Source organism: Vipera berus, assembly GCF_964194415.1.
Source record: "Vipera berus genome assembly, chromosome: Z".
Classification (NCBI taxonomy): domain Eukaryota; kingdom Metazoa; phylum Chordata; class Lepidosauria; order Squamata; family Viperidae; genus Vipera; species Vipera berus.
Window position 1 is genome coordinate 14,356,863 of NC_138205.1, and position 19,771 is coordinate 14,376,633.

At 46.5% G+C, this 19,771-nt stretch overlaps 1 protein-coding gene across 2 annotated transcripts; it reads right to left on the reverse strand.

Annotated features, from left to right (window-relative positions):
- Positions 1–1,007: 1,007 nt before the first annotated feature.
- Positions 1,008–19,219, reverse strand: LOC308679110 (E3 ubiquitin-protein ligase BRE1B-like). Of its 2 annotated transcripts, none has more exons than XM_081346366.1 (20): positions 19,079–19,219; positions 17,179–17,375; positions 15,919–16,086; positions 14,639–14,768; positions 14,063–14,296; positions 11,699–11,817; positions 11,458–11,604; positions 9,753–9,827; positions 9,528–9,647; positions 7,998–8,177; positions 7,689–7,824; positions 6,187–6,308; positions 5,112–5,611; positions 4,058–4,175; positions 3,488–3,637; positions 2,745–2,957; positions 2,505–2,630; positions 2,123–2,263; positions 1,850–1,951; positions 1,008–1,749 (listed from the first exon to the last, which is right to left on the reverse strand). In XM_081346366.1, the coding sequence occupies exons 2-20, from the start codon at positions 17,308–17,310 to the stop codon at positions 1,573–1,575; spliced, it is 3,090 nt and encodes a 1,029-aa protein (XP_081202492.1). In that variant the 5' UTR covers positions 17,311–17,375; positions 19,079–19,219; the 3' UTR covers positions 1,008–1,572. The 2 variants fall into 2 exon arrangements, with proteins under 2 accessions (XP_081202492.1, XP_081202491.1); XM_081346365.1 differs by having other exon boundaries at positions 11,699–11,820.
- Positions 19,220–19,771: the final 552 nt, after the last annotated feature.

Consider the following 19,771-nt stretch of genomic DNA (forward strand, 5'->3'; position numbering starts at 1 on the left):
ATTCATGGGCGCTCAGCCTTTCTTATGGTCCAACTGCCATACATTGCAACTGGGAAGACCATTCTTCAGGAATGGCTCCCCTTAAATACCTTGCCATCTTTCCCTTACCCAAACAGCTAGTGTGGTTAAGAGGGGTTCTTACCACCAGAAATTGCAGCAGATACCCATGCCTCTAAATGTTGTTGTAGAACACGGGTAGGCAACCTTGGCTCTTTTATGACTTGTGGACTTCAATATCCAGAATTCCTGAACCAGCCATGCTGACTCCAGATATTCTGGGAGTTGAAGTCCACAAATCATAAAGGAGCCAAGGTTGCCTACTCCTGTTCTAGAACATGATGCCCCATCTCCCTGCTTCTGAGTCAAGGATATTATTATTATTATTATTATTATTATTATTATTATTATTATTATTATTATTATTATTATTATTATTATTATTATTATTATTATTATTATTATTACTATTATTATTATTAATTTGGATTTATATACCGCCCTTTCCCGAAGGACTCAAGGTGGTTTACAGGATATTTAAAAGAAAAATCAATACAAAAGTTAAAAACAATTAAAAAAGATTAAATCAATCCCTGAGAGAAAAATAAAAACCCCAGTTAAAGTTAAAAATTCTCAGCCTGGGCCAGAGAGCTCGAAGAGCCAGGTCTTCAGGTCCCGGCGGAATGAACGGAGGTTGGGGGCAGTCCTAAGCTCCGTGGTCCTAAGCTCCGCGGGCAGCTGGTTCCAAAGGATAGCTCCTGGCCTTCGGGATTTCACAAGAAGGATTTGGTGATTGTATGTTTTAAGAGTTCCTTGTGCCAGGAATATTAATTATAATTTTTGTATTGTACTTCTGTCATTGCATGTTAATAAATAACTGTATTGGTCGCAAATACTGGTCTTCTGCTCCACACAGAGTTGCCTTAGCTAAAGCTGTTTATAATTTTGTAAAAAAAAATAATTCTCCAATGAGCAGAACACGGTGCACCAATAAAACACAGATACTTAGGTTCAGAGGAACAGAGAGGAATCTTGCAGGAGCAGAGCACCTCTGCATTTATTTTCAAAACACTCAAGCAGTTCTTGAAATTCTTAAAAAATAGAAATGCCATTTTCAAGAGGGGGCATTAGAACTGCATGACTGCTCCCAGCAACCAGCAGCCAGTGATTGAGGATCCTGTGTTAAATCTGCAAAACACTAGGAAGAGAAACCACCAAATCCCAAGGCAAGTTGGAGAACCTCTTCGGGAAAGGCTAAAAGGAAGGAAAGAGCAATGCAGCAAGTTCTTCAGTATCCAGGGAAAGGATCCAACGTTACCCAAAAGAAAACCTGTGAGCAGTCTCAGAAGGGTTCCCAGCAGGGGGGGGGGTACTTTGGGGGAAGGGATCCACTTGAACCTCAGGAATACCTTAGATGGCTATGAAAGGATCCCCAGACTGGAGCCAACACAAAAGCTGAAACAAGTTCTGGTGGATCTAAGGCTGATCTTGAAAAGATAAACCACGAGACACACCCACTCAACCCCCAGCAGTCCATGGACGGGAGGGCAAGTTAGGGGAAACGGGGCCAGCTGCTCAGCTGATGTAGATCCGGTGGAAGTCATTGGCACCAAAGGCAGCATTGCACTTGGGGCATTTCCTCTGACGGGTGTCGTAGCGCGTCTTGACGCAGTCGAAGCAGAAGACGTGGAAGCATTTGGTGAGCACGGCGTCCTTCTTGCGCGTGTTGCAGCAGGGACAGGTGAGCTTAGCCTGAGGATGTGCACAGACCACCGTGTGAGGGGCTGGGGCATCAGCGAGAGCTTCCCTTAATTTACAAGCCTCCTCCTCCTCCTCCTCCTGCTCTCCTCACCTTGTACTCCTTGATCTCCTCCTGGAGGATCTCATCAGCGTCTGCATACACCTCCACTTTGCGCTGTTTTTCTAGTTTGCGGCGAAGGCGAGATATGTCCTCCTGGGAACAGCGGGCACATCAATGAGTCACTAACAAGCTCCGGGATGGAAAACCCCCCCACCCCCCACACACACTGATAAACCATGGCTGCCTCCTCAGAAGTATCTCCCTGAAGCCATGAGATCCAACGGCCTGTTTTAGCTGTCATGGCCTTCCCCTTTCCCCTTGCACCTGAGCTCTTTTGAGGTTGAAAGACTCCTTCTCCTTGGCCGCCCTGTTCTCGGCCATGAAGGTCTGGATCTCCTTCAGTTTCGTCTGCACGTGCTCCAGCTGCACCTTCAGGTCTTCTGCCAGCTGGGCCGCCTCCACCGCCTGCAAGCAGAACACGGCGTCCAAACCCGACCCGCGCCAACATCTAAACGATGCTCCCCCCCCCATCGTCCCTGCTTGTGAAAGCTCCCAGGGAGAGTCCCGTCAATCAGAGCCCGATTTCTAGGCTTGTGCTTCCCCCCCACTTTTTTTTTTAAAAAAAAACCTAATTAGGAATTTAACGGGTGCATCCGATTGCCCACGCTCGCTTTCTAACTCGGCAGCTCCCAGACCAGCTCCTCACCTTCCTCTTGTTGAGCTCCAGGGCCTGGCTGCGTAACGTGAGCTCTTTCTCCACCGTGCCCAGATTGCCCTGCAGGACCCTTTCCTTCTCCTCCAGCTTCTGCACCACCAAGAGCTGGGTGTCCACCTGAGGAAAGCAACCAGAGGCCACAAACGTATTCCAGGAGCTGCCTACATTTAGTGGCCTCTTCCTTCAAAGCTCTGATTCTCACAACTTGGGGGTGGGGTGGGGGCTGCCTACCTGAGACTTCAGGGCCAGCACCTGCTCAGCTAGTTCTTCCTTCTCCTCCCGCAGGAGCTTGTGAATCTGGTTGGATTTGATGCGCTCCGACATCAGCTTGAAGTTGGCGTCATCCTTCTCACGCAGCTGCTGGTTTAGCCGCATGTTCTGCTCTTGCATGTCCTCAAAAGCTTGGCCTGTCACATCCATCTCTGAGAGAAGCGCCTCTTCCTCCTGATCCACGGGGGGAGGTGGGGAGGTGGGGGGGAGAGAATTAAAACCAATAGGAGAATTGGAATTTGCCCAGCCCAGCCCTTACTAATAATCTCGTAACAGCCTTTTTTTTCTTCTTTCTCGTGCTAGAATGCGTCAGGGGTAGGCAAACCTTGGCTCTTTTATGACTCGTGGACTTCAACTCCCAGAATTCCTGAGCCGGCCATGCTGAGGAGAAATGGAGAGGTTTCCATGCTGAGCCATGCTGGCTCAGGAATTCTGGGAGTTGAAGTCCACGAGTCATAAAAGAGCCAAGGTTTGCCTACCCCTGGTCTAGATGGACTTCTGGACTGATCTGTTGTTACGGGTTCTAACCGCCAGGCCTTGAGCCTCGTCTCTATGAATGTGGTTCTTCACAGCAACCGGTGGACCAGGTCAAGACTGAGTTTAATGTTTATGGGGAAATTGCAACTGCCCTCAGAGCCTCTCTAGGCTCCTCCTGCTCTGGGGCATTGTTTCGGGCAGCACAAGTCCCTCCCAGGAATAAATACCTGCTTGGTTGCTGCCAGCTTTTTCTGCAGATGCTCAATTTGTTCCTCGGCCATCTTGATCTTGCGTAAGGCATCCTCATCGGCCATTTTCTTACTCTCTTTCTTCTCTTTTTCCTCCAGCTCACGGATCCTCAACCGCAGCTCTTCCACCTGCCCAAAGAAATGAGTCAAAGAAAGCAGGGGCAACTTCTTCCCTTGAGACCCCACCCCAGCAGAGAATCCTTCCAAGTACACCTGCAGGTCAAGCTAAGATAACCAACCCCAATTACAAATGTCCTAAAAAGTTAGCTATCTAAAGCGCAGCCAACCAACACAGCTGGTTCTACCCTACGCGAGGAAGCCATGGCCATTTTCTTCATTAAAGTCACACTGTCTCGCCCAGAACCAGATCCTGAAACATAGGATTGCACCGAAGTGCATGAAACCTGGCAGCCTCTAACAGGGCTGAGCTTAGAAGACCCAGGCCCTGGAGTGATACACGGGTCCAGGTCTCCTGTGACAAAGAGTGAGCAGAAGAATTGGAACTTTGGGAAGACTCATATCTCCGGATAGGCCCTGCCCTTGTCTCACCTCGGCTTTGGTCTTCTTCTCAGCTGCCATCAGCTGCACTTTGTCCCGCTGCTCCTTGGGGGCTGACTTGTACATGTCCAAGAGAAGCTTCATCTCCTTCTGGCTCTCCTGAGCCTTTCTGAGAAATGAAGCAGCGGAGTCCGCATGAAGAACAGGCCCCTGTTCTAGTCCCACCCCTGCTCTATGGCGTGTCAGACAAATGGCTGTCCAATCTCTTTTTAAAAACTTCTGAAGGTGGCTTGTGCATACAGGCAGGATTCTGCTACTTACAGCCAACCTCAACAGAAATAGTGCCAGAAGTGTTCCTGTGGAGATGATTTCCTGGTCTGGTCTACCTAGTTCAGGGCTAGGCAACCTTGGCTCTTTTTATGACTCGTGGACTTCAACTCCCAGAATTCCTGAGCCAGCATGGCTCAGCTTGGAAACCTCTCCCTTTCCCCTCAGCGTGGCTGGCTCAGGAATTCTGGGAGTTGAAGTCCACGAGTCATAAAAGAGCCAAGGTTGCCCAGCCCTGACCTAGTGGAACCAACACTTTTTTTTTAATCCCATTTATATCCCGCCCTTCTCCGAAGACTCAGGGCGGCTTACAGTTTAAGCACAAACCAATGTGCTTCCTGACAGATTTTTTTTCCCCTTGCAATTAGCCTCCTTCCTGAGCCAACCATCCAGGAAAGTTAGTCGAGTCTCCAGGCTTCCAATCGGCAACGTTCACAATATCCAGCTGCATTGTCCTCACACGCGCTAACCACCAGGCCTGCCTCTGCTACCCCAGCACCCCAATTCTCCCCTAGTTTGTGTGGATACACAGCAGCTCTACAGAGTCTCGGGATTGGCAGAGATCCTGCCCAGGTAAGATTTTTTTTCTTCTCCTTTTCAGTCTAAAGTGCTTTCCAGATAGAACAGAACACTCCAGAACAACAGCACCCTCTCACCCCCCCCCATCTACGTTCCAGGCTCTATTCACAACCTGGTTTCAAAAACAAAACACGTCACAACGCCTCCACCTTTCAGGCCCACCCACCCACCCCTTCCCCCCACCCGCCCCGAGGCTCACTTGAGCTCAGTTCGCAGCTGCTTAAGCAGATCTGAATCTTTCTTCTTAACGTCTTCGCCACCTCCGCTACCCTTCTGCTTCTCCCGATCCCGTGAAGAGGAGGAGGAGGAGGAGGAGGAAGAGGCCTCTTTCTCGCGATCCCGTGACCTCTCCCGGTCAACGCCCCGGTCTCCGCCACGTCCCTTGGACCGCTCAGGCTCCTTGGCGCGGGGTGGGGGCGGCGGCTGGGGAGTGGGAAGCTGGGGGCCAGAGGCCTCCTCGTCTTCTTTTTTCACTCCCTCCACGTTCCCGAGTAGCTGAGGAGACACCATCTCTTCCTTGGGCTCTTTCTTGATTTGCACCTCCTTGGATTCTTTCTTTATTTCGGAGGATGCCGTGTCTTCCTCCTCTTTAACGGCAGCAACCCCAGGGTGGCCCTGGGGACCACCGGAGTCTTCATTTCCCAGGGCTGGGGCGGCAGTGGCCAAACCAGAAGGAAACCCGCTCTGTTGCATGCGGACCTGGAAGAAACAGTAAGCCGATCGGCACTTTAAAACAAGGTGGTAGCCAAGCCTATGCGCCAGGAGTGGCGATACATTTTTCCCCAAGAGGGCACATGAGAAAGTGGGACTGTTGGGGAAGGCTGCCGTCACCCTGCTGCCTCTTTCCCTGCCCGGGCAGGGGACACCCAAAGGGCCAGATGTGGCCCATGGGTCATAAAATGACCAGGTCTGCTATACACAAACAAGTTTCATTCCATTTTCCACAGAGTACAGGACCGACTGCAAAATGAGATGAACAGGAAGAACGAGCTGAGGAGACTGCCACGGCTGGTAGGAAACGGCCGTAGCACAAGTTAAGCCCGCAGTAAAGCCTGTCGGATTTTACATTCATCGTCAAAAACACGCGTTTGAGAGCGCTGGTTTCTTTTTCAGTGAAAATAAAAGAATATCGAGACGACTTGCCAGTCCTCAGGTCCCAGGTTCTGAAGCCGAACGGCGTCCTTCCCAAATCCAAACCAGGCAGGAGAGAAGGGGTGAAAGCCTATTGACCTGATGGCCCGGTCTCCCTTCAGCCATTCCCCCGGGAGACCCACCTTGTTGATCTCGGCCTGCACCTCCCGCAGTTTGCGCTTGTACCGTTGCACGTCTCCCTTCAGCTGGTGGTTATGATTCTGGAGGCTGCTGATGAGGTGGCGCATCTCCCGATTGATGGGACCTCGGATGTGAGAGGGGAGACAGAGGGAGAAAGAACAAGTGTTTGAGCCACTGTCTCCAGCCCAGCTCTCCACAGAGTGCCCAGCGTCTCCCCTTACTTAATCTTTCATTCAGGAGTTCAAGGCAACATATCTATATCTCTATCTATCTATCTCTATCTCTAATATATATACAGTATATATATATGTGTGTGTGTGTGTGTGTGTGTGTGTGTGTGTAAATTTTTTGGATTGCTAACAAAGAATTAAAGGGAGACTAATATGGTCATTTCAAACTCATTTGTTCTCATCAGTCAGCCATACCCTAAAGGTTAGAACAATTGCCTAATGTGCGATCGGCCCAGGTTCGAATCTCAGAAGGGTATGGCTGACTGATGAGAACAAATTAGTTTGAAATGGCCATATTAGTCTACCTTTAATTCTTTGTTAGCAATCCAAAAAATTTACACAAATATGAGCTGTCACTGTTGTGACTACAGCCTGTGGATGGCCTTGGGTTAGGCTGAAACAGGCAATACACACACACACACACACACACGTACACATACATACATACTAAGCAAGTACACACACACACACACACACACACACACACACACACACACACACACACACACACACACACATATATATATATATATATATGTATGTATATGTTAAATGTTTGTTAAGCATTCAGAATACACTTGCTTGGTCCCAGACACGGGACAAATCTTATTTCCTGTTTCAGCCTAGCCCAAGGCCATCTACAGGCAGTAGCCACAGCAGTGGCAGCTCATATTTGTGTAAATTTTTTGGCTTGCTAACAGTCTCCCTTTATTCTTTGTTAGCAAGCCAAAAGTTTTCACCTTCTAATCCAGCACCTGATCCACTATACTGTAATACCTCTAAACCCCCAAATTTCCAGTTAAACAAAAAATAATAGTAATTTATTTTAAAACACTACTGGGGGTTCCAGCCCAACCTTTCTTCATTTTAAAAAAAATATCTATACCACCTCCTTAGAAAGAATCTCAAAAGAATTATAGAATGATCAGAGAGAACTTTCAGAGTTAAAACCATTAAAAACGACTAACACCGTTAAGAAAAAAACAAAACCCAAACGAGATGGGAGGAATGATTTAAAAGCGACTCCACGTAGGAGATAACTGGAGCCTTTCCAACTTCCTGCACGTGGCAGGGAGAAATTACCTTTCTGCAGGGGAGGAGAAAGAACAGGAGGTAAAAATTCGGAAAACAACTAGCGGCACCGGGGATGGCAGCTGGTGCCCTCTCTCCTCCTGGCCAGGGATCAAAGGCCTTGGAAGAGGAAGGAAAGGCCATCACCCGGGAATGGGCCGCAGCGTGACCGGCCCCCAGGACAGGAGGAAGCGGAGGCTCACCAGCTTGTTCGTTGGCCGCCAGGTTCTGCTCAAATTCAATCCGCAGCATCTCGTACTCCTTGCGCACCTGAGCCAGGGTGTCCTCCAGCTGGATCACCTCCGTCCGCAGCTTCTTCTGCACGTTCAGCTCGTCGCTCTGTCATCCAAGGAGAAAGAAGGCAGGTCAGCCTTCCCCCCAGGAGCCAAAGGGCGCCCACTCTGCAGTCCCTAACCAAAGGTTACGATGACGACGATGATGGTGACCCAGGGCTAAGAGCATGAGAAGGAAAACACCCCAGCACCCCTGGCGGGAGGGGCTGGAGAGCTCACCTCCATGTGCTCGATGTGACGCAGGTGGCTGTTCTTGGTGGTGAGGAGCAGGGCCCGGGCCTCGTCCAGCTGCGTTTTCACCTGCAGGCTCTCGTTGTACAACAGTGAGAACTGGGACTGCAACACTTTGAACTCCAGAGTCTCCTTGACGGCCTCTTCCGGAAGACTCCGCAGTGCCACCTACAAGCCATTGTGGAGAAGGGAAACAGCCAGGTGCAGGGTATCATTATCCAACGTCAAAGCAAACCAGGAAAAGTGGAGGGGGGGGGAAAGAGGAGTGTTGCTTCGCTGTGGCCCAAACAGCCATGTAAAATTTCTACCTAATCTTCAGCAACAGATTAATACTAGGTATTAAAATGAAGAGACCTGAAGTTAGCTGTTTGATTTTATTTATTTATTTTTTAAGACACCGCGTGCAAACTAAAGCACTGTTTCTCAGCCTTGGCCAATTTCAGATGCGTGGACTTCCAACTCCCAGGATTTATTTTAAAAGACTTCTGGGAGTTCCAAGTCCACACATCTTAAAAGCGGCCAAAGGTTGAAAAACGCTGAGCTATAGGGCAGCAGTTTTTGCATGGGTTTATTTATATATTTCTCAGAAGGAAATCGAGTGACTAGGAATTATTTGGGCAGGAGGCAAAGTACAGATTTAAGATTCCCAGAAAAGGCTGGTCAGTGACAGGAGTGGAACTGCCATCCCAAAGACTAAATGCACCTAAATTAATTAGACTACAAGAAAGACAGAGTTTGAGATTTCTAGTTCTGTCTTTAAAGCAAGGTTGGGTCAACTGCAATGTGATTTAGGGGTCTACAGGAGTTGCAAAAGGAACTTGGTGTTGCCACTGACCCAACCTTGCTTTAAAGGCAGAACTAGAGATCAGAGTTTAGAGCAGCATAAAATTACTGCTACAGGTAGTCCTCATCTTATGACCACAATTGGGATGTAAACTTCTGTTGCTAAGCAATGCACTCGTTAAGTGAGTTGTTCCCGGTTTTATGACTTCTTGCCGCAGTTGTTACGTGAATCACACAGTTGTCAAGTGAATCCAGCTCCCCCCCACACACACACACACTGACCTCGCTTGTTGGAAGCTTTCTGGGAAGGCCGCAAATGGCGATCGTGTCAACCTGCAATGCTGCAACCGTATAAAAACATGCTCGTTGCCAAGCACCTGAATTGAGATTAGGTGACCGTGGGCACTCTGCGACGGTTGTAACTGCGAGGACAGTGTGTGTGTGTGTCACCTTTTCAGCAGTATCATAACTTCAAATGGTTCTTAAACAAATGTTTGTAAGTTGAGGACTACCTGTACTTAAAAAATACACAGTAAAATTTGTGCCTGACGAGTTAATTCACCGATTTTAATGAGGGGAAAAAGCTGACCCAATTCCAAATATTGCATGAATAGCAATACAAAAAAAAAACCACCTCTGAATTTAAGCCTTTGATGTTCCCATTGGTGTCGCTGAATGCTTCCTGCCACTCTCAGGAGTCACAATTTTTTTAAAAGTGCAGGCTTTTCCAAATACCTTAAGCTTCTCATTAGTTCTAACAGCCTGCTGCATTTCCTGCTGCAGTTTCTCCAGTTCTGCCATGCGACGGTTAGCAAGTTCTTGATTCTCTTCCAGCTCTGCATTCAACATCTCAAACTGCAAAGCAAGCCCAAATTAAGTCAGCACAGGAACCGTTGCGAGACCCAAGGCTTGCATGCTGCAGGGCTGCAATTTATTTTCCAGTCACGTTTTCCGGCTTACCTTCTGCATGCTAAGGGTGATCTGGCCCCCCTGGAACCCACCATAACTGCCTGAGGCATAGTAACCCGAATTCAGCTGCCAAAAAAAAGTGAGAAATCAGTAACATCTAAAACCAAATGTATAAATGCGCGCACGCATGCACACACACACACACACACACACACGTGAACAAAATCTTTCACAAGACATCTAGCCTTGCATAACACTGAAAGATTAATCTGGTGTGCAGAGAACTGCATTTTCTGAATTGTGTATGTACCTCTGCAAAATTAGTCAGTTCTGGATTTCAATAGGTTCTGTCTGCAATAGTAGAGTTTTATTGATGTTACTTATCAAATGTATGTGCCAGCTAATTTCAAGACTCAAATTAATTAGAACAGTTTTAACTAAAGAACAGGCTCAGTTGTGGTCCTAAGTCGGGGACCATCTATAGTCCCTGCCACGTCAGGCTGATCTGATGCTTTTGTTAAACGTTTCCATCAGAACTTTCTTCAAAGCTTTCCCAAACCCAAGAAATAAAAGGTCATTGGGTCCATGAGGTCAGAAAAAAGCTCTTAAGTCTACTGAGCAAACAGATCCATCTTTCCCAAGGAGGAGATGAGTTGATATGAGAGAAAGGAGTAATTCATAACTGAAGATCGGGAAATATCTTGACACTGAGGATTTGAGTCTTCTTTTGCCATGTGGCATGTATCGTTTTTTGCTGCTTGAAGTACACGGACGGATGTAGGACCACAGTGTTGTGATTCAGCGTCAGCCTGTGATACCGGCAGCTGAGTCTGATGATTCTGAAGAGGAGGAGGAGGAGGGGTTTGGAGAGCCTTTGGTGTCAGAGGGAGGCTCTGATGCACTGCAGGACTCTCAACCTGGCCCCTCCCATCATGTTCCTCACCAGACTCAGCTGTGTGAGCACGAGGTATTGGACATAGATGATTCACAGCTGGATCTATTCAGGTACGCTAGGAACAGGAGGCAATCCAGCAGAGCAGAACAGAGAAAGGCAATGAGGCAACTCGGTGAGAGGAGGAGAAGGCAATGAGAAGCCATGCCTTGGGACTGCTGATAAAAGGGGAAGGTGTGGGAAGTGCTGGTTGCTGAAGGCAACCGTTTGAAGATCTTCTGCTAGAGTCCTGGTCTGTTATTCCTGTTTAACTCTTGATTGAACTTTTGGTTTAACTCTTGTTTGAACTTTTGGTTTAACTCTTGTTTGAACTTTTGATTTCTTTGTAAATAAATTTGGTTGGGTTTTTTTCCAGCCTGTTGACTATAAAAAGGGGTTGTCCCTGACATTCAAACAGGGCCGGTCATAGGCTGGAACAGAACACACAGTAGTAAATATGCCGCTGAATCCAAATCTGCTGAACTGCAATTGCCCAATGTTCCTCCTCACTAACTGTGAGGGCTGAGACTGCTGGAAATCACAGCCCAGCAAGATCGGAAAGGGTAGCTTTCCAAAACGGTCTCCTGAAAAGCGGGAAACCCACCAAGACCTCCTCCTGCTCAGAGAGCACAACCGAGGCAGAGGCTTCCAGACAAGCTCCTCCTGCTTCACTTACAGTCTGGGTGCCCTTCGGAATGGAGAGCCAGGCGAGGACTTCCTGCCCTTTAGAGTTTAGACATTCCCTCCCTCACCCAGCAGGCAGTTTCCTCCCACCCCTGCGAGCCAGAAGGGAGGGGAGGAGACCCCCTTGAAGGCCATTCTTGCCTGCTCCAACGCTTCAGCCAGGTGCTTGTTGATCTTCTGTTCCCGTTTGCGCAGCTTCTCTATGTCCCACTGCAGGTCCTCAATGGTGGTTTCCATTTCCAGCACTTTGGTCTCCGATGAAGTCACTTTGTCCTGCAGTTCTGTGTACTGAAATAGAGGCCAGTCTCAGAACAGCCCCTGCCCCGAGCCAACCGCCGCTGCCAGAAGGAGCCAAAAGAGGAAGACGGGACAAGGAACCTACCTCCAAGGAGATTTTGTGGTGTTTCTCCTGCATCTGAGTGATCAGGTCCTGCAGGTGGCGATTCTCCCTCGTCAGCTCCTTGTTGAGAGCCTTCACAACCTCTTCCAATTGGTCAAGTTCTACTGCAGAAGGAGACATCAACTCTCAGAATGTAGACTTCCCCGTTTTCTTTGCTCCCAATTGCATTGGGGGGGATCAATGGCTATTAGCCTTGGTGGCCAGGCAGCAGATTCTGAAGGCTGCTGCTGGGAGACTTAATGGTCTTCCCTGGGTAGTTGACTGGCCACTGCGAGGACAGACTGCTGGATTAGATGATCCAGCAAGGAACCACTTAGGTTCTCACATACAATAGTAGCGACTGTGAGAGAGATTTCGGAGACCTAGTGGACAGCCACTTAAATATGAGCCAGCCATGTGTTGCAGCTGCCAAAAAAGCCAACACAGGGCTAGGCTGCATTAACAGAGGCATAACAGAATTAAGATCACGTGAAGTGTTAATACCACTTTACAATGCCTTGGTAAGGCCACCCTTGGAATATGGCATCCAGTTTTGGTCACCACGATGCAAAAAAGATGTTGAGACTCTAGAAAGAGTACAGAGAAGAGCAACAAAGATGATCAGGAGACTGGAGGCTAAAACATATAAGGAACGATTGCGGGAATTGGGTATGTGTAGTTTAACGAAGAGAAGGGTAAGGGGTGACAGGATACCATTGTTCCAATACTTCAGGGGCTGCCACAAAGAAGAGGGAGTCAAGCTGTTCTCCAAAGCGCCCGAAGGCAGGACAAGAAGCAACGGATGGAAACTAATCAAGGAGAGAAGCAACCTAGAACTAAGGAGAAACTTCCTGACAGTCAGAACAATTAATCAGTGGAACAACCTGCCTCCAGAAGCTGTGAATGCTCCAACACTGGAAGTTTTTAAGAAAAGACTGGACAGCCATTTGTCCGAAATGGTATAGGGTTTCCTGCCTGAGCAGGGGATTGGGCTAGATGACCTTCAAGATCCCTTCCAACTTTATTATTATTATTATATAACATGTGCTTTGCTTCCCCAAAAAATCTTTTTTGTGGGTTTCCTATTTTTTTTTTTTTGCTTTGAGCTACAAGTTTAAGCAACAAAACACCCAAAGTAAGAATACTGCACTTGGATCAGGTTAAAAAAATCCTCTCTAGAGGTAAAATTATTTTCAATCCTTTCTCTGGAAATACACAACAGCCTCCCTGAATAACTGTAAATTGTCAGGTAACAAAAAAAAGTTGCTAAAAAGCATATTTTCAAAAGCGCATTTTCCCCACCCCTCTCAAAAAAAGCATATCATCTGTCAGAGTACAAGAAATCCTCCACTGCCTGAGCCTTCAGTTTTAACTGGGGGAAAAAATCTGAATTATTAAGTATTTAGGAAATATTTAATGCAGATTTCAAAGTGGTATTTTTATAAGGTGGGGACAGCCTAAAAATTATCAAGCACAACTAGGTCAAAGAGTGACCCAGAACACTATATGCGTTCGTAATAGGTCCACTTTGGAAAACTCTATTAAGCCATGTCTTCTTCCTGGGACCAGGACATTCCCAGTTTTTCAACGTATGCATTTTGAACATCCTCACACAACAGTCTGGCAGAGTCTACAAACGTTTTCTGTCTCAACTAACTCTACCCAGTAGCACATCTTCAAGATGTCTCAAGAGATGTCTTTGATGTTTTATATGTTGATGGCAGCAAGATTACTTTCTGTACCAAAATGGAAGGACACTTTGACTCCCACAACGGACGAACGGCTGCAAAAGTTGATGCAATCAGCAGGGATGGCTAAACTGAACGCTTTGATTAAAGAAGAGAACACAATGAATTTTGTTTCTACCTGGAAACCACTTTTGGACTTTGTGCTTGGGGGAGGGGGGGGATGAAACTTTGATTTGGGGTTTTGCTGATTAGATAGGTTTGTTGTTATAGAAATGGCTAGTATATAGTATTATGTAAAAGTAAAAAGTTGGGGTTTGATGTTATTATCTTATTCCACTGCACCAAAGGGAGCCGGAAGTCTATGCCTTTTCTTTCTCCCCCCCCCCCACTTTCCTACACTTTTCCCTTCCCTTTTCCCTCCCCTATTTTTTTTTGTATTTTTGTATTTTATGTTATAAACTAATTAAAATATTTTTTTAAAAAAGATGTCTGAGAGGGGATAGGGAAAAATGTACATCTGAACCAACGATCCTCCTCGCAACCAAGTCCACAGAAAAAAACTGAGGCCCCCAAAATCCTCCATTTTGAGAGTAACTTCAGAGGCAGAACGGACAGCGAGAGGCTAAGCGTGGATTCCGAAAGTTTCGAAGGCATCCCCTTAGGTGGGATCTAGTCTCACCTCGCGCGTGGATCTTCTGGCAAAGCTCCTCTGTGCGCCGGTGGATCTTATCCGAAACCTCCACAATGCGGGAGACGGCAGCTTTGGAGAATTCCATGCGTTCCTGAAGCTGAAGCTCAATTTCTTCATTGCTGCTGCTGGCCAAGGTAGCCAGGAAGGAAAGGGATGGCTCGTTCAGCACAAGGTCCCCGGCCTTCCAGGGGGCTGGAGGTGTAACGGGGGACAGCACTGTCTCTGAATGGACCAAAAGAAAAAGAAAAAAAAAGACAAAAGGTCAGGGTTGTCGGCAGGCAGGAGAGCCCTTGATCCATTCCTTACATGCTTAGCGTAATGTCCAAGGTGCTGGGCTAGGAAAGGAGAGATGGTGAGCTCCAGTCTTCTCTCAGGCATGAAAGCCAGCTGGGCCAGTCACTACTCCCTTAGCTCTCAACCCATCTCACAAGGTTGTGGCCGCAGGGCAATCGAGAGGGAGGAGCATCAGTTGTCTACACCGCCTCGAGTTGATCCAAAAGAAAGGTGAAGGCAAAACATCTAATGAATAAATGACTGCTCCAGAACGTGGGAACCTGGGCTTACCTCTCCTTTCGGAACTCTCTAAGAGAACAGCTTCCAATTCTGATCCTGGGATTTCCAATTTGGGCTCCTCGGCAGCCGGCCCGCAATCACCATCGTAACGTCTTAGGAGCACCTGCACCGTCTCATCTAGCTGTAGGAGGGGAGGGGGGGAAAAATCCTCTAGAACTGAAGAAACAGAAATGACTAGAGAGAATTTTAAGAGCACGTAAACAGAGGTGGGCATATGGGAGGAAGGCAGCTTCCAGGCATAATACGAAATACAGTATTCCTTGACTTACGACCAGTCCAAAGGTACCAATGTTCTAGGTTCAAAGTTCCAACAGCTGAGTCTCCTTCCCCGCCCCCCGCTCCCCCCCCCGATCATATGACATTTTGGGCCTTCGGAATCAGGCCCACGCTTACAGCGCCTCGCAGTCACGTAACTGCAATTTCTTTCAGGTTTTCAGCAAAAATGCCCCATTGCAAACAATGGGTTTGCTTAACAACTGCAGCATTTGCTTAAGGACCGAGGGATTCATTTAACAACCATGGCAAAAAAAAGGTAACAAAATCAGGTCAGTCACGTGATGGCCCACTTTATGGTTATTGTAACTTACAACCGTTAGGGACCACACTCCGCTGTGGCTGTTAAGTCGAGAGCTATCTGTACGGCAGTATTTTCTGTTCTGATTCTGCCCAGCACAAAGAAAAGTTAAGGACCCACAACGGCAGCTTTCTTTTTGCCCCTAAAAATCCTGCTAATGCCTTTTTTTAAAAAAATCCCATTTATATCCCGCCCTTCTCCGAAGACTCAGGGCGGCTTACAATTTAAGCACAAATCAATGTGCTTAGCAATAGCCTTCATTCTATGTATATGCCTGCTTATTAGGGCTTCCCCCCCCAAGCGGCATTATTACAAAGTCAGCTTAATTGCCCCCAACAATCTGGGTCCTCATTTTACCTAACTCGGAAGGATGGAAGGCTGAGTCAACCTTGAGCCTGGTGGGACTCGAACCTGCACTAATTGCAGGCAGCTGGTGTTACTTAAGGAGGCATTAGCCCACTGCTCCACCAAGGCTCCTTTAAAGTTCCCCTAGTCCAGGGGTAGGCAACCTTGGCTCTTTTATGACTCGTGGACTTCAACTCCCAGAATTCCTGAGCCAGCATGGCTGGCTGAGGAATTCTGGGAGTTGAAGTCCACGAGTCATAAAAGAGCCGAGGTTGCCTACCCCTGCCCTAGTAAGTGGATGGATTTGAAGCTGAAAGGAGAAAGAGGAGATCATCCAGGAGGGCTCTCTGACCTGCTTCCAGTAGCGGTTGACAATCAAGAGAGTGGCGTCATCAGTGGCCTGCCTCTTCTCCAGCTTCTCTATGCGCTCCCGCAGCTCATCCTCAAAGGCTTGCCGCTGCTCCAGCCGTTCTGCTAGCTTCTTATTCTTGAACTGAAGCACTTTGAGGTCCATCTCCTCCTGCAAATGCAGCCACCCCGAGTCATAGCCAAGTATGAAATCCTCTCTAACGAACAATTCTACATTTCAACGACTGAGCCCACAAACCTATACCTCTTTAATTCCCCTCATCTCCACCCAATGGCCTCGCCAGCAAGAGATTCTGGCCACTGCAGTCCAAGAGAACTAGAGAGCCTCAGACTGAGATGACTGCCAAGCATAGTATATCATGATCATAGCCAAATCTTCCACACAAGAGAGACAGATTGCTGCCTACATGTCCGCTTTTTCCTCACTTGCCTTTCCATCATATTAGCAATATACTGATAACGAATTCATGAAACCAATCTCTTTTGCTCTTTCAAAATAAACATGAGTAATAACACTTTAACATATCTGAGATAGGATGAACCATTAATTCACTCCCACCCATCATTTTTTAATGAACCTTTCACAGCATAAGATCTAAGACCTGAACTGGTTCATAACTCAAACAACATTCCCTCTGGAATCAGCTGCCTGTAGAGCTTAGGACTGCCCCTGACCTTCACTCATTCCGCCAGGACCTGAAGACCTGGCTCTTTGAGCTCTCTGGCCTGGTCTGAGCATATTAATCGGGATTTTAACTGTTTTTTAACTGGGGTTTTATTGTAAGGTTTATATAATTCTTTTAATTGTTTTTAAGTTTTGTAAATGTTGTATCTGTTTTTAAATAACCTTGTGAACCGCCCTGAGTCCTACGGGAGAAGGGCGGTATATAAATTGAATAAATAAATAAATAAATAAACATAACCAAAGTCTTAAGTCTATTTGGTTCCAAAGATAGGTCAAAATTTGCACCTCAATTTGCACCTAGCTTTTAAGAAGACTACTAAAATAGATGGGCCTATGTCAGGTTTTCAAGCAAAATTCTAAGCCTAGGATTTTTTTGGCCTTGCTCTGTAATTTCTTTCAATTTTCTTTTTGCTATTTCCTGATATCCTGAATTCTCATTTTACAAACACAGGCTAAGTCTATATGTGCAAGTGTTCTCAATATTTCTCCCTAATCCTGGATTCTAAAATAAATTACCACAGATTTTATCACTCAGCACTCAATCCCCAAATCCCTCACCGTGGAAGAGATGCCTCCAAGCCGAATAGGCTCAATCAGCGTAGTGGTGGTCTTCTCCTCCCGGTTGGATTTTTTCTCAGGAGGCCCTGCACCTCCATCTCCAGCAGCCCGCTTGCTTCCAGCCCCTGACATAGTGGCTTTCGGCAGTGGGCCTGAACCCAGGAATCAGGCAGTTAGCCAAAGAGGCAGCTGTTCAGCTAAAAAAGAGAAAAAGTTGAAATTACTCCAAAGCAAGACTAGAGTGCTATTTAACGCATGTCTAAAGGCCCTCCTCACTTAATTTTGAATTTTAAATATTTTATTGTTTTAATCTACCTTGTATTATAATATTTAGACAGTTTTTATGTTGCGATGTATTATTTGTACACCACCTAGAATCGCTATGAGGGAGATGGATGATTTCTAAATGCGGCAAATAAATAAATCAGTGGGCTAAAACTGGCCAGAAGAGGGATTTAAAAAGCCCTATCACAGGGCTTTTGATGGAGAATTTGAACAAAAACAGGGATTGTAGCAACATATTTTAAGAATTGGCTTGGGCAACCAATTTGCAAATGTGGAACTCTAGGCAGCGTACATCAGTAAAAATAGAATTTCAAAGTCCTTAATAACACAACAACCCAAAATAACACTGTTGGGGTCCATCAACACATCTCACATCCCGGTCCCACCAGTCAGGTTTTCAAACCTTTCTCTGAAGGCTATCAGGGTTGGGACCAGTCAAATTTCATGGGTGGGGGGAGCATTTCACCAGTACTAAACCGGTACATTAAAAATTGCATTAAAATTAAAATTGCATTAAAATTTTAAAAATGCAAGAATTTTTCAAGCACAAACCTTCTATCTATCTATCTATCTCTATCTATCTCTATCTCTATCTATCTATCTATCTATCTATCTATCTATCTATCTATATGTAAATTTTTTGGCTTGCTAACAAAGAATAAAGGGAAACAAGCCTTTATTTAGCAAGCCAAAAAATTTACACAAATATGAGCTGCCACTGCTGTGGCTACTGCCTGTAGATGGCCTTGGGCTAGGCTGAAACAGGAAATAAGATTTGTCCCGTGTTTGGGGACTAAGCAAGTGTATTCTGAATGCATAACAAACATTTAACACATATATATCTATATCTAAATACTAGTACGTTGGGTGGGTGCTATTAAATACTCTTAAGGATGGAACACAAAATTGGGAATAGTCAGTGCTTTTTTTGTAAAAGAAAAAGGTGCCGGAACTCACACGTCATACAACCCGCCTTGCCTACCCTACAAGGTTCCATCCAAAAAAGGTGCCAGAACGCCGCCCTTGTAGGGGAGATGGGCAGTATATATGTATCAGTGTGCATACATGTATGTGTGTATGCATATGTATAAATGTGTGTATGTGTGTGTGTATATAATGTATATGTAGGTGTATATATATATATATATATATATATATATATATATATATATATATATATATATATATATAATGTATATATACGTATATATATATATATGCATATGCGTGTGTACATGTATGTATGTATGTATATATACACAAATTTAAATAAAACTGGAAGGATAAGAGATGGGAGAGGGAACCTGGGCGAGAAAAAGGGAATAGAAGCAGCCAAGGAGTGTCAAAATCTGGGTTGCTTAAAAAAAGGGGAGAAACTGACTATTAGCTGCCTTTTCTCCTACCTAACTTTGATATTTCCACCTGGAGTGACACTTCGCACACTGCTTTCCCCAAAGAAGTCCTCGTATCCGCAGTTTCAGTCATAACGTGTATTTTAAAATACGGCGTAAAGAAGAAACGGCAGGCAAGACGGGAGACCTCAGGGAGGAGAGGGAGTAATGGAGAGGGGCGAAAGGAAAACCTCCGGTGAGGGAGAGGCTGCCCAACCACTCACCGGCCCAGACGGGTATCCCTCTCCTCCATAGCCCTCGGCCTCGGTACGACGCTGCCGACAAGCAACGCCACCGCAGCTACCGCGCATGCTCGCCCGACTCTCTTCCCGGAGGCCCAACCTCCGCCTCCGCTCTCAACGGAACTCAACGTCTTCGGCTTCGCTCTGCGCTCAGCAGAGTGCGCAGACGCGGACGCTCGTGCTGGTTAGGCGACCAACGCTCCACCTCTTCGACCACCTCTTCGACCTCTTGGGCGGGATTAATTATTCCGGAGTTGTTGGGAGAGGGGGACGGGGCAAGAAGGCGATTGGGTAAAGCGCGGAAGAGCCTGCGTTGTGGTCTCCTCTGATTGGAGCCCACGTTGGCGAAGAGAGTGTTACCATAGCTACGCTGGTGTATTGGCTCTTTCCTTTCAAGGTAGAGATAGAAAATGTAGAGACAACCATTCCATTGGACGTTGAGAGGGAGTTCAGTTTCCCATCTACGTAGCAAGAAGAAGATTTGATTATTATTATTATAATTCTACGCAAGTTAGACAAAGAAATGGATTATTCTTCTTGGCAACCATTCCGGATTTTTTTTTGTTACTTTCCTCTATTTTGTTATTATATTCTATCTATTGGAAGTCTTCCGTTTCTTCCACCCCAATGAAAGTATCTGCGATTGGCGCAGCGCTGGCTCGTTCTTTCTTAGTA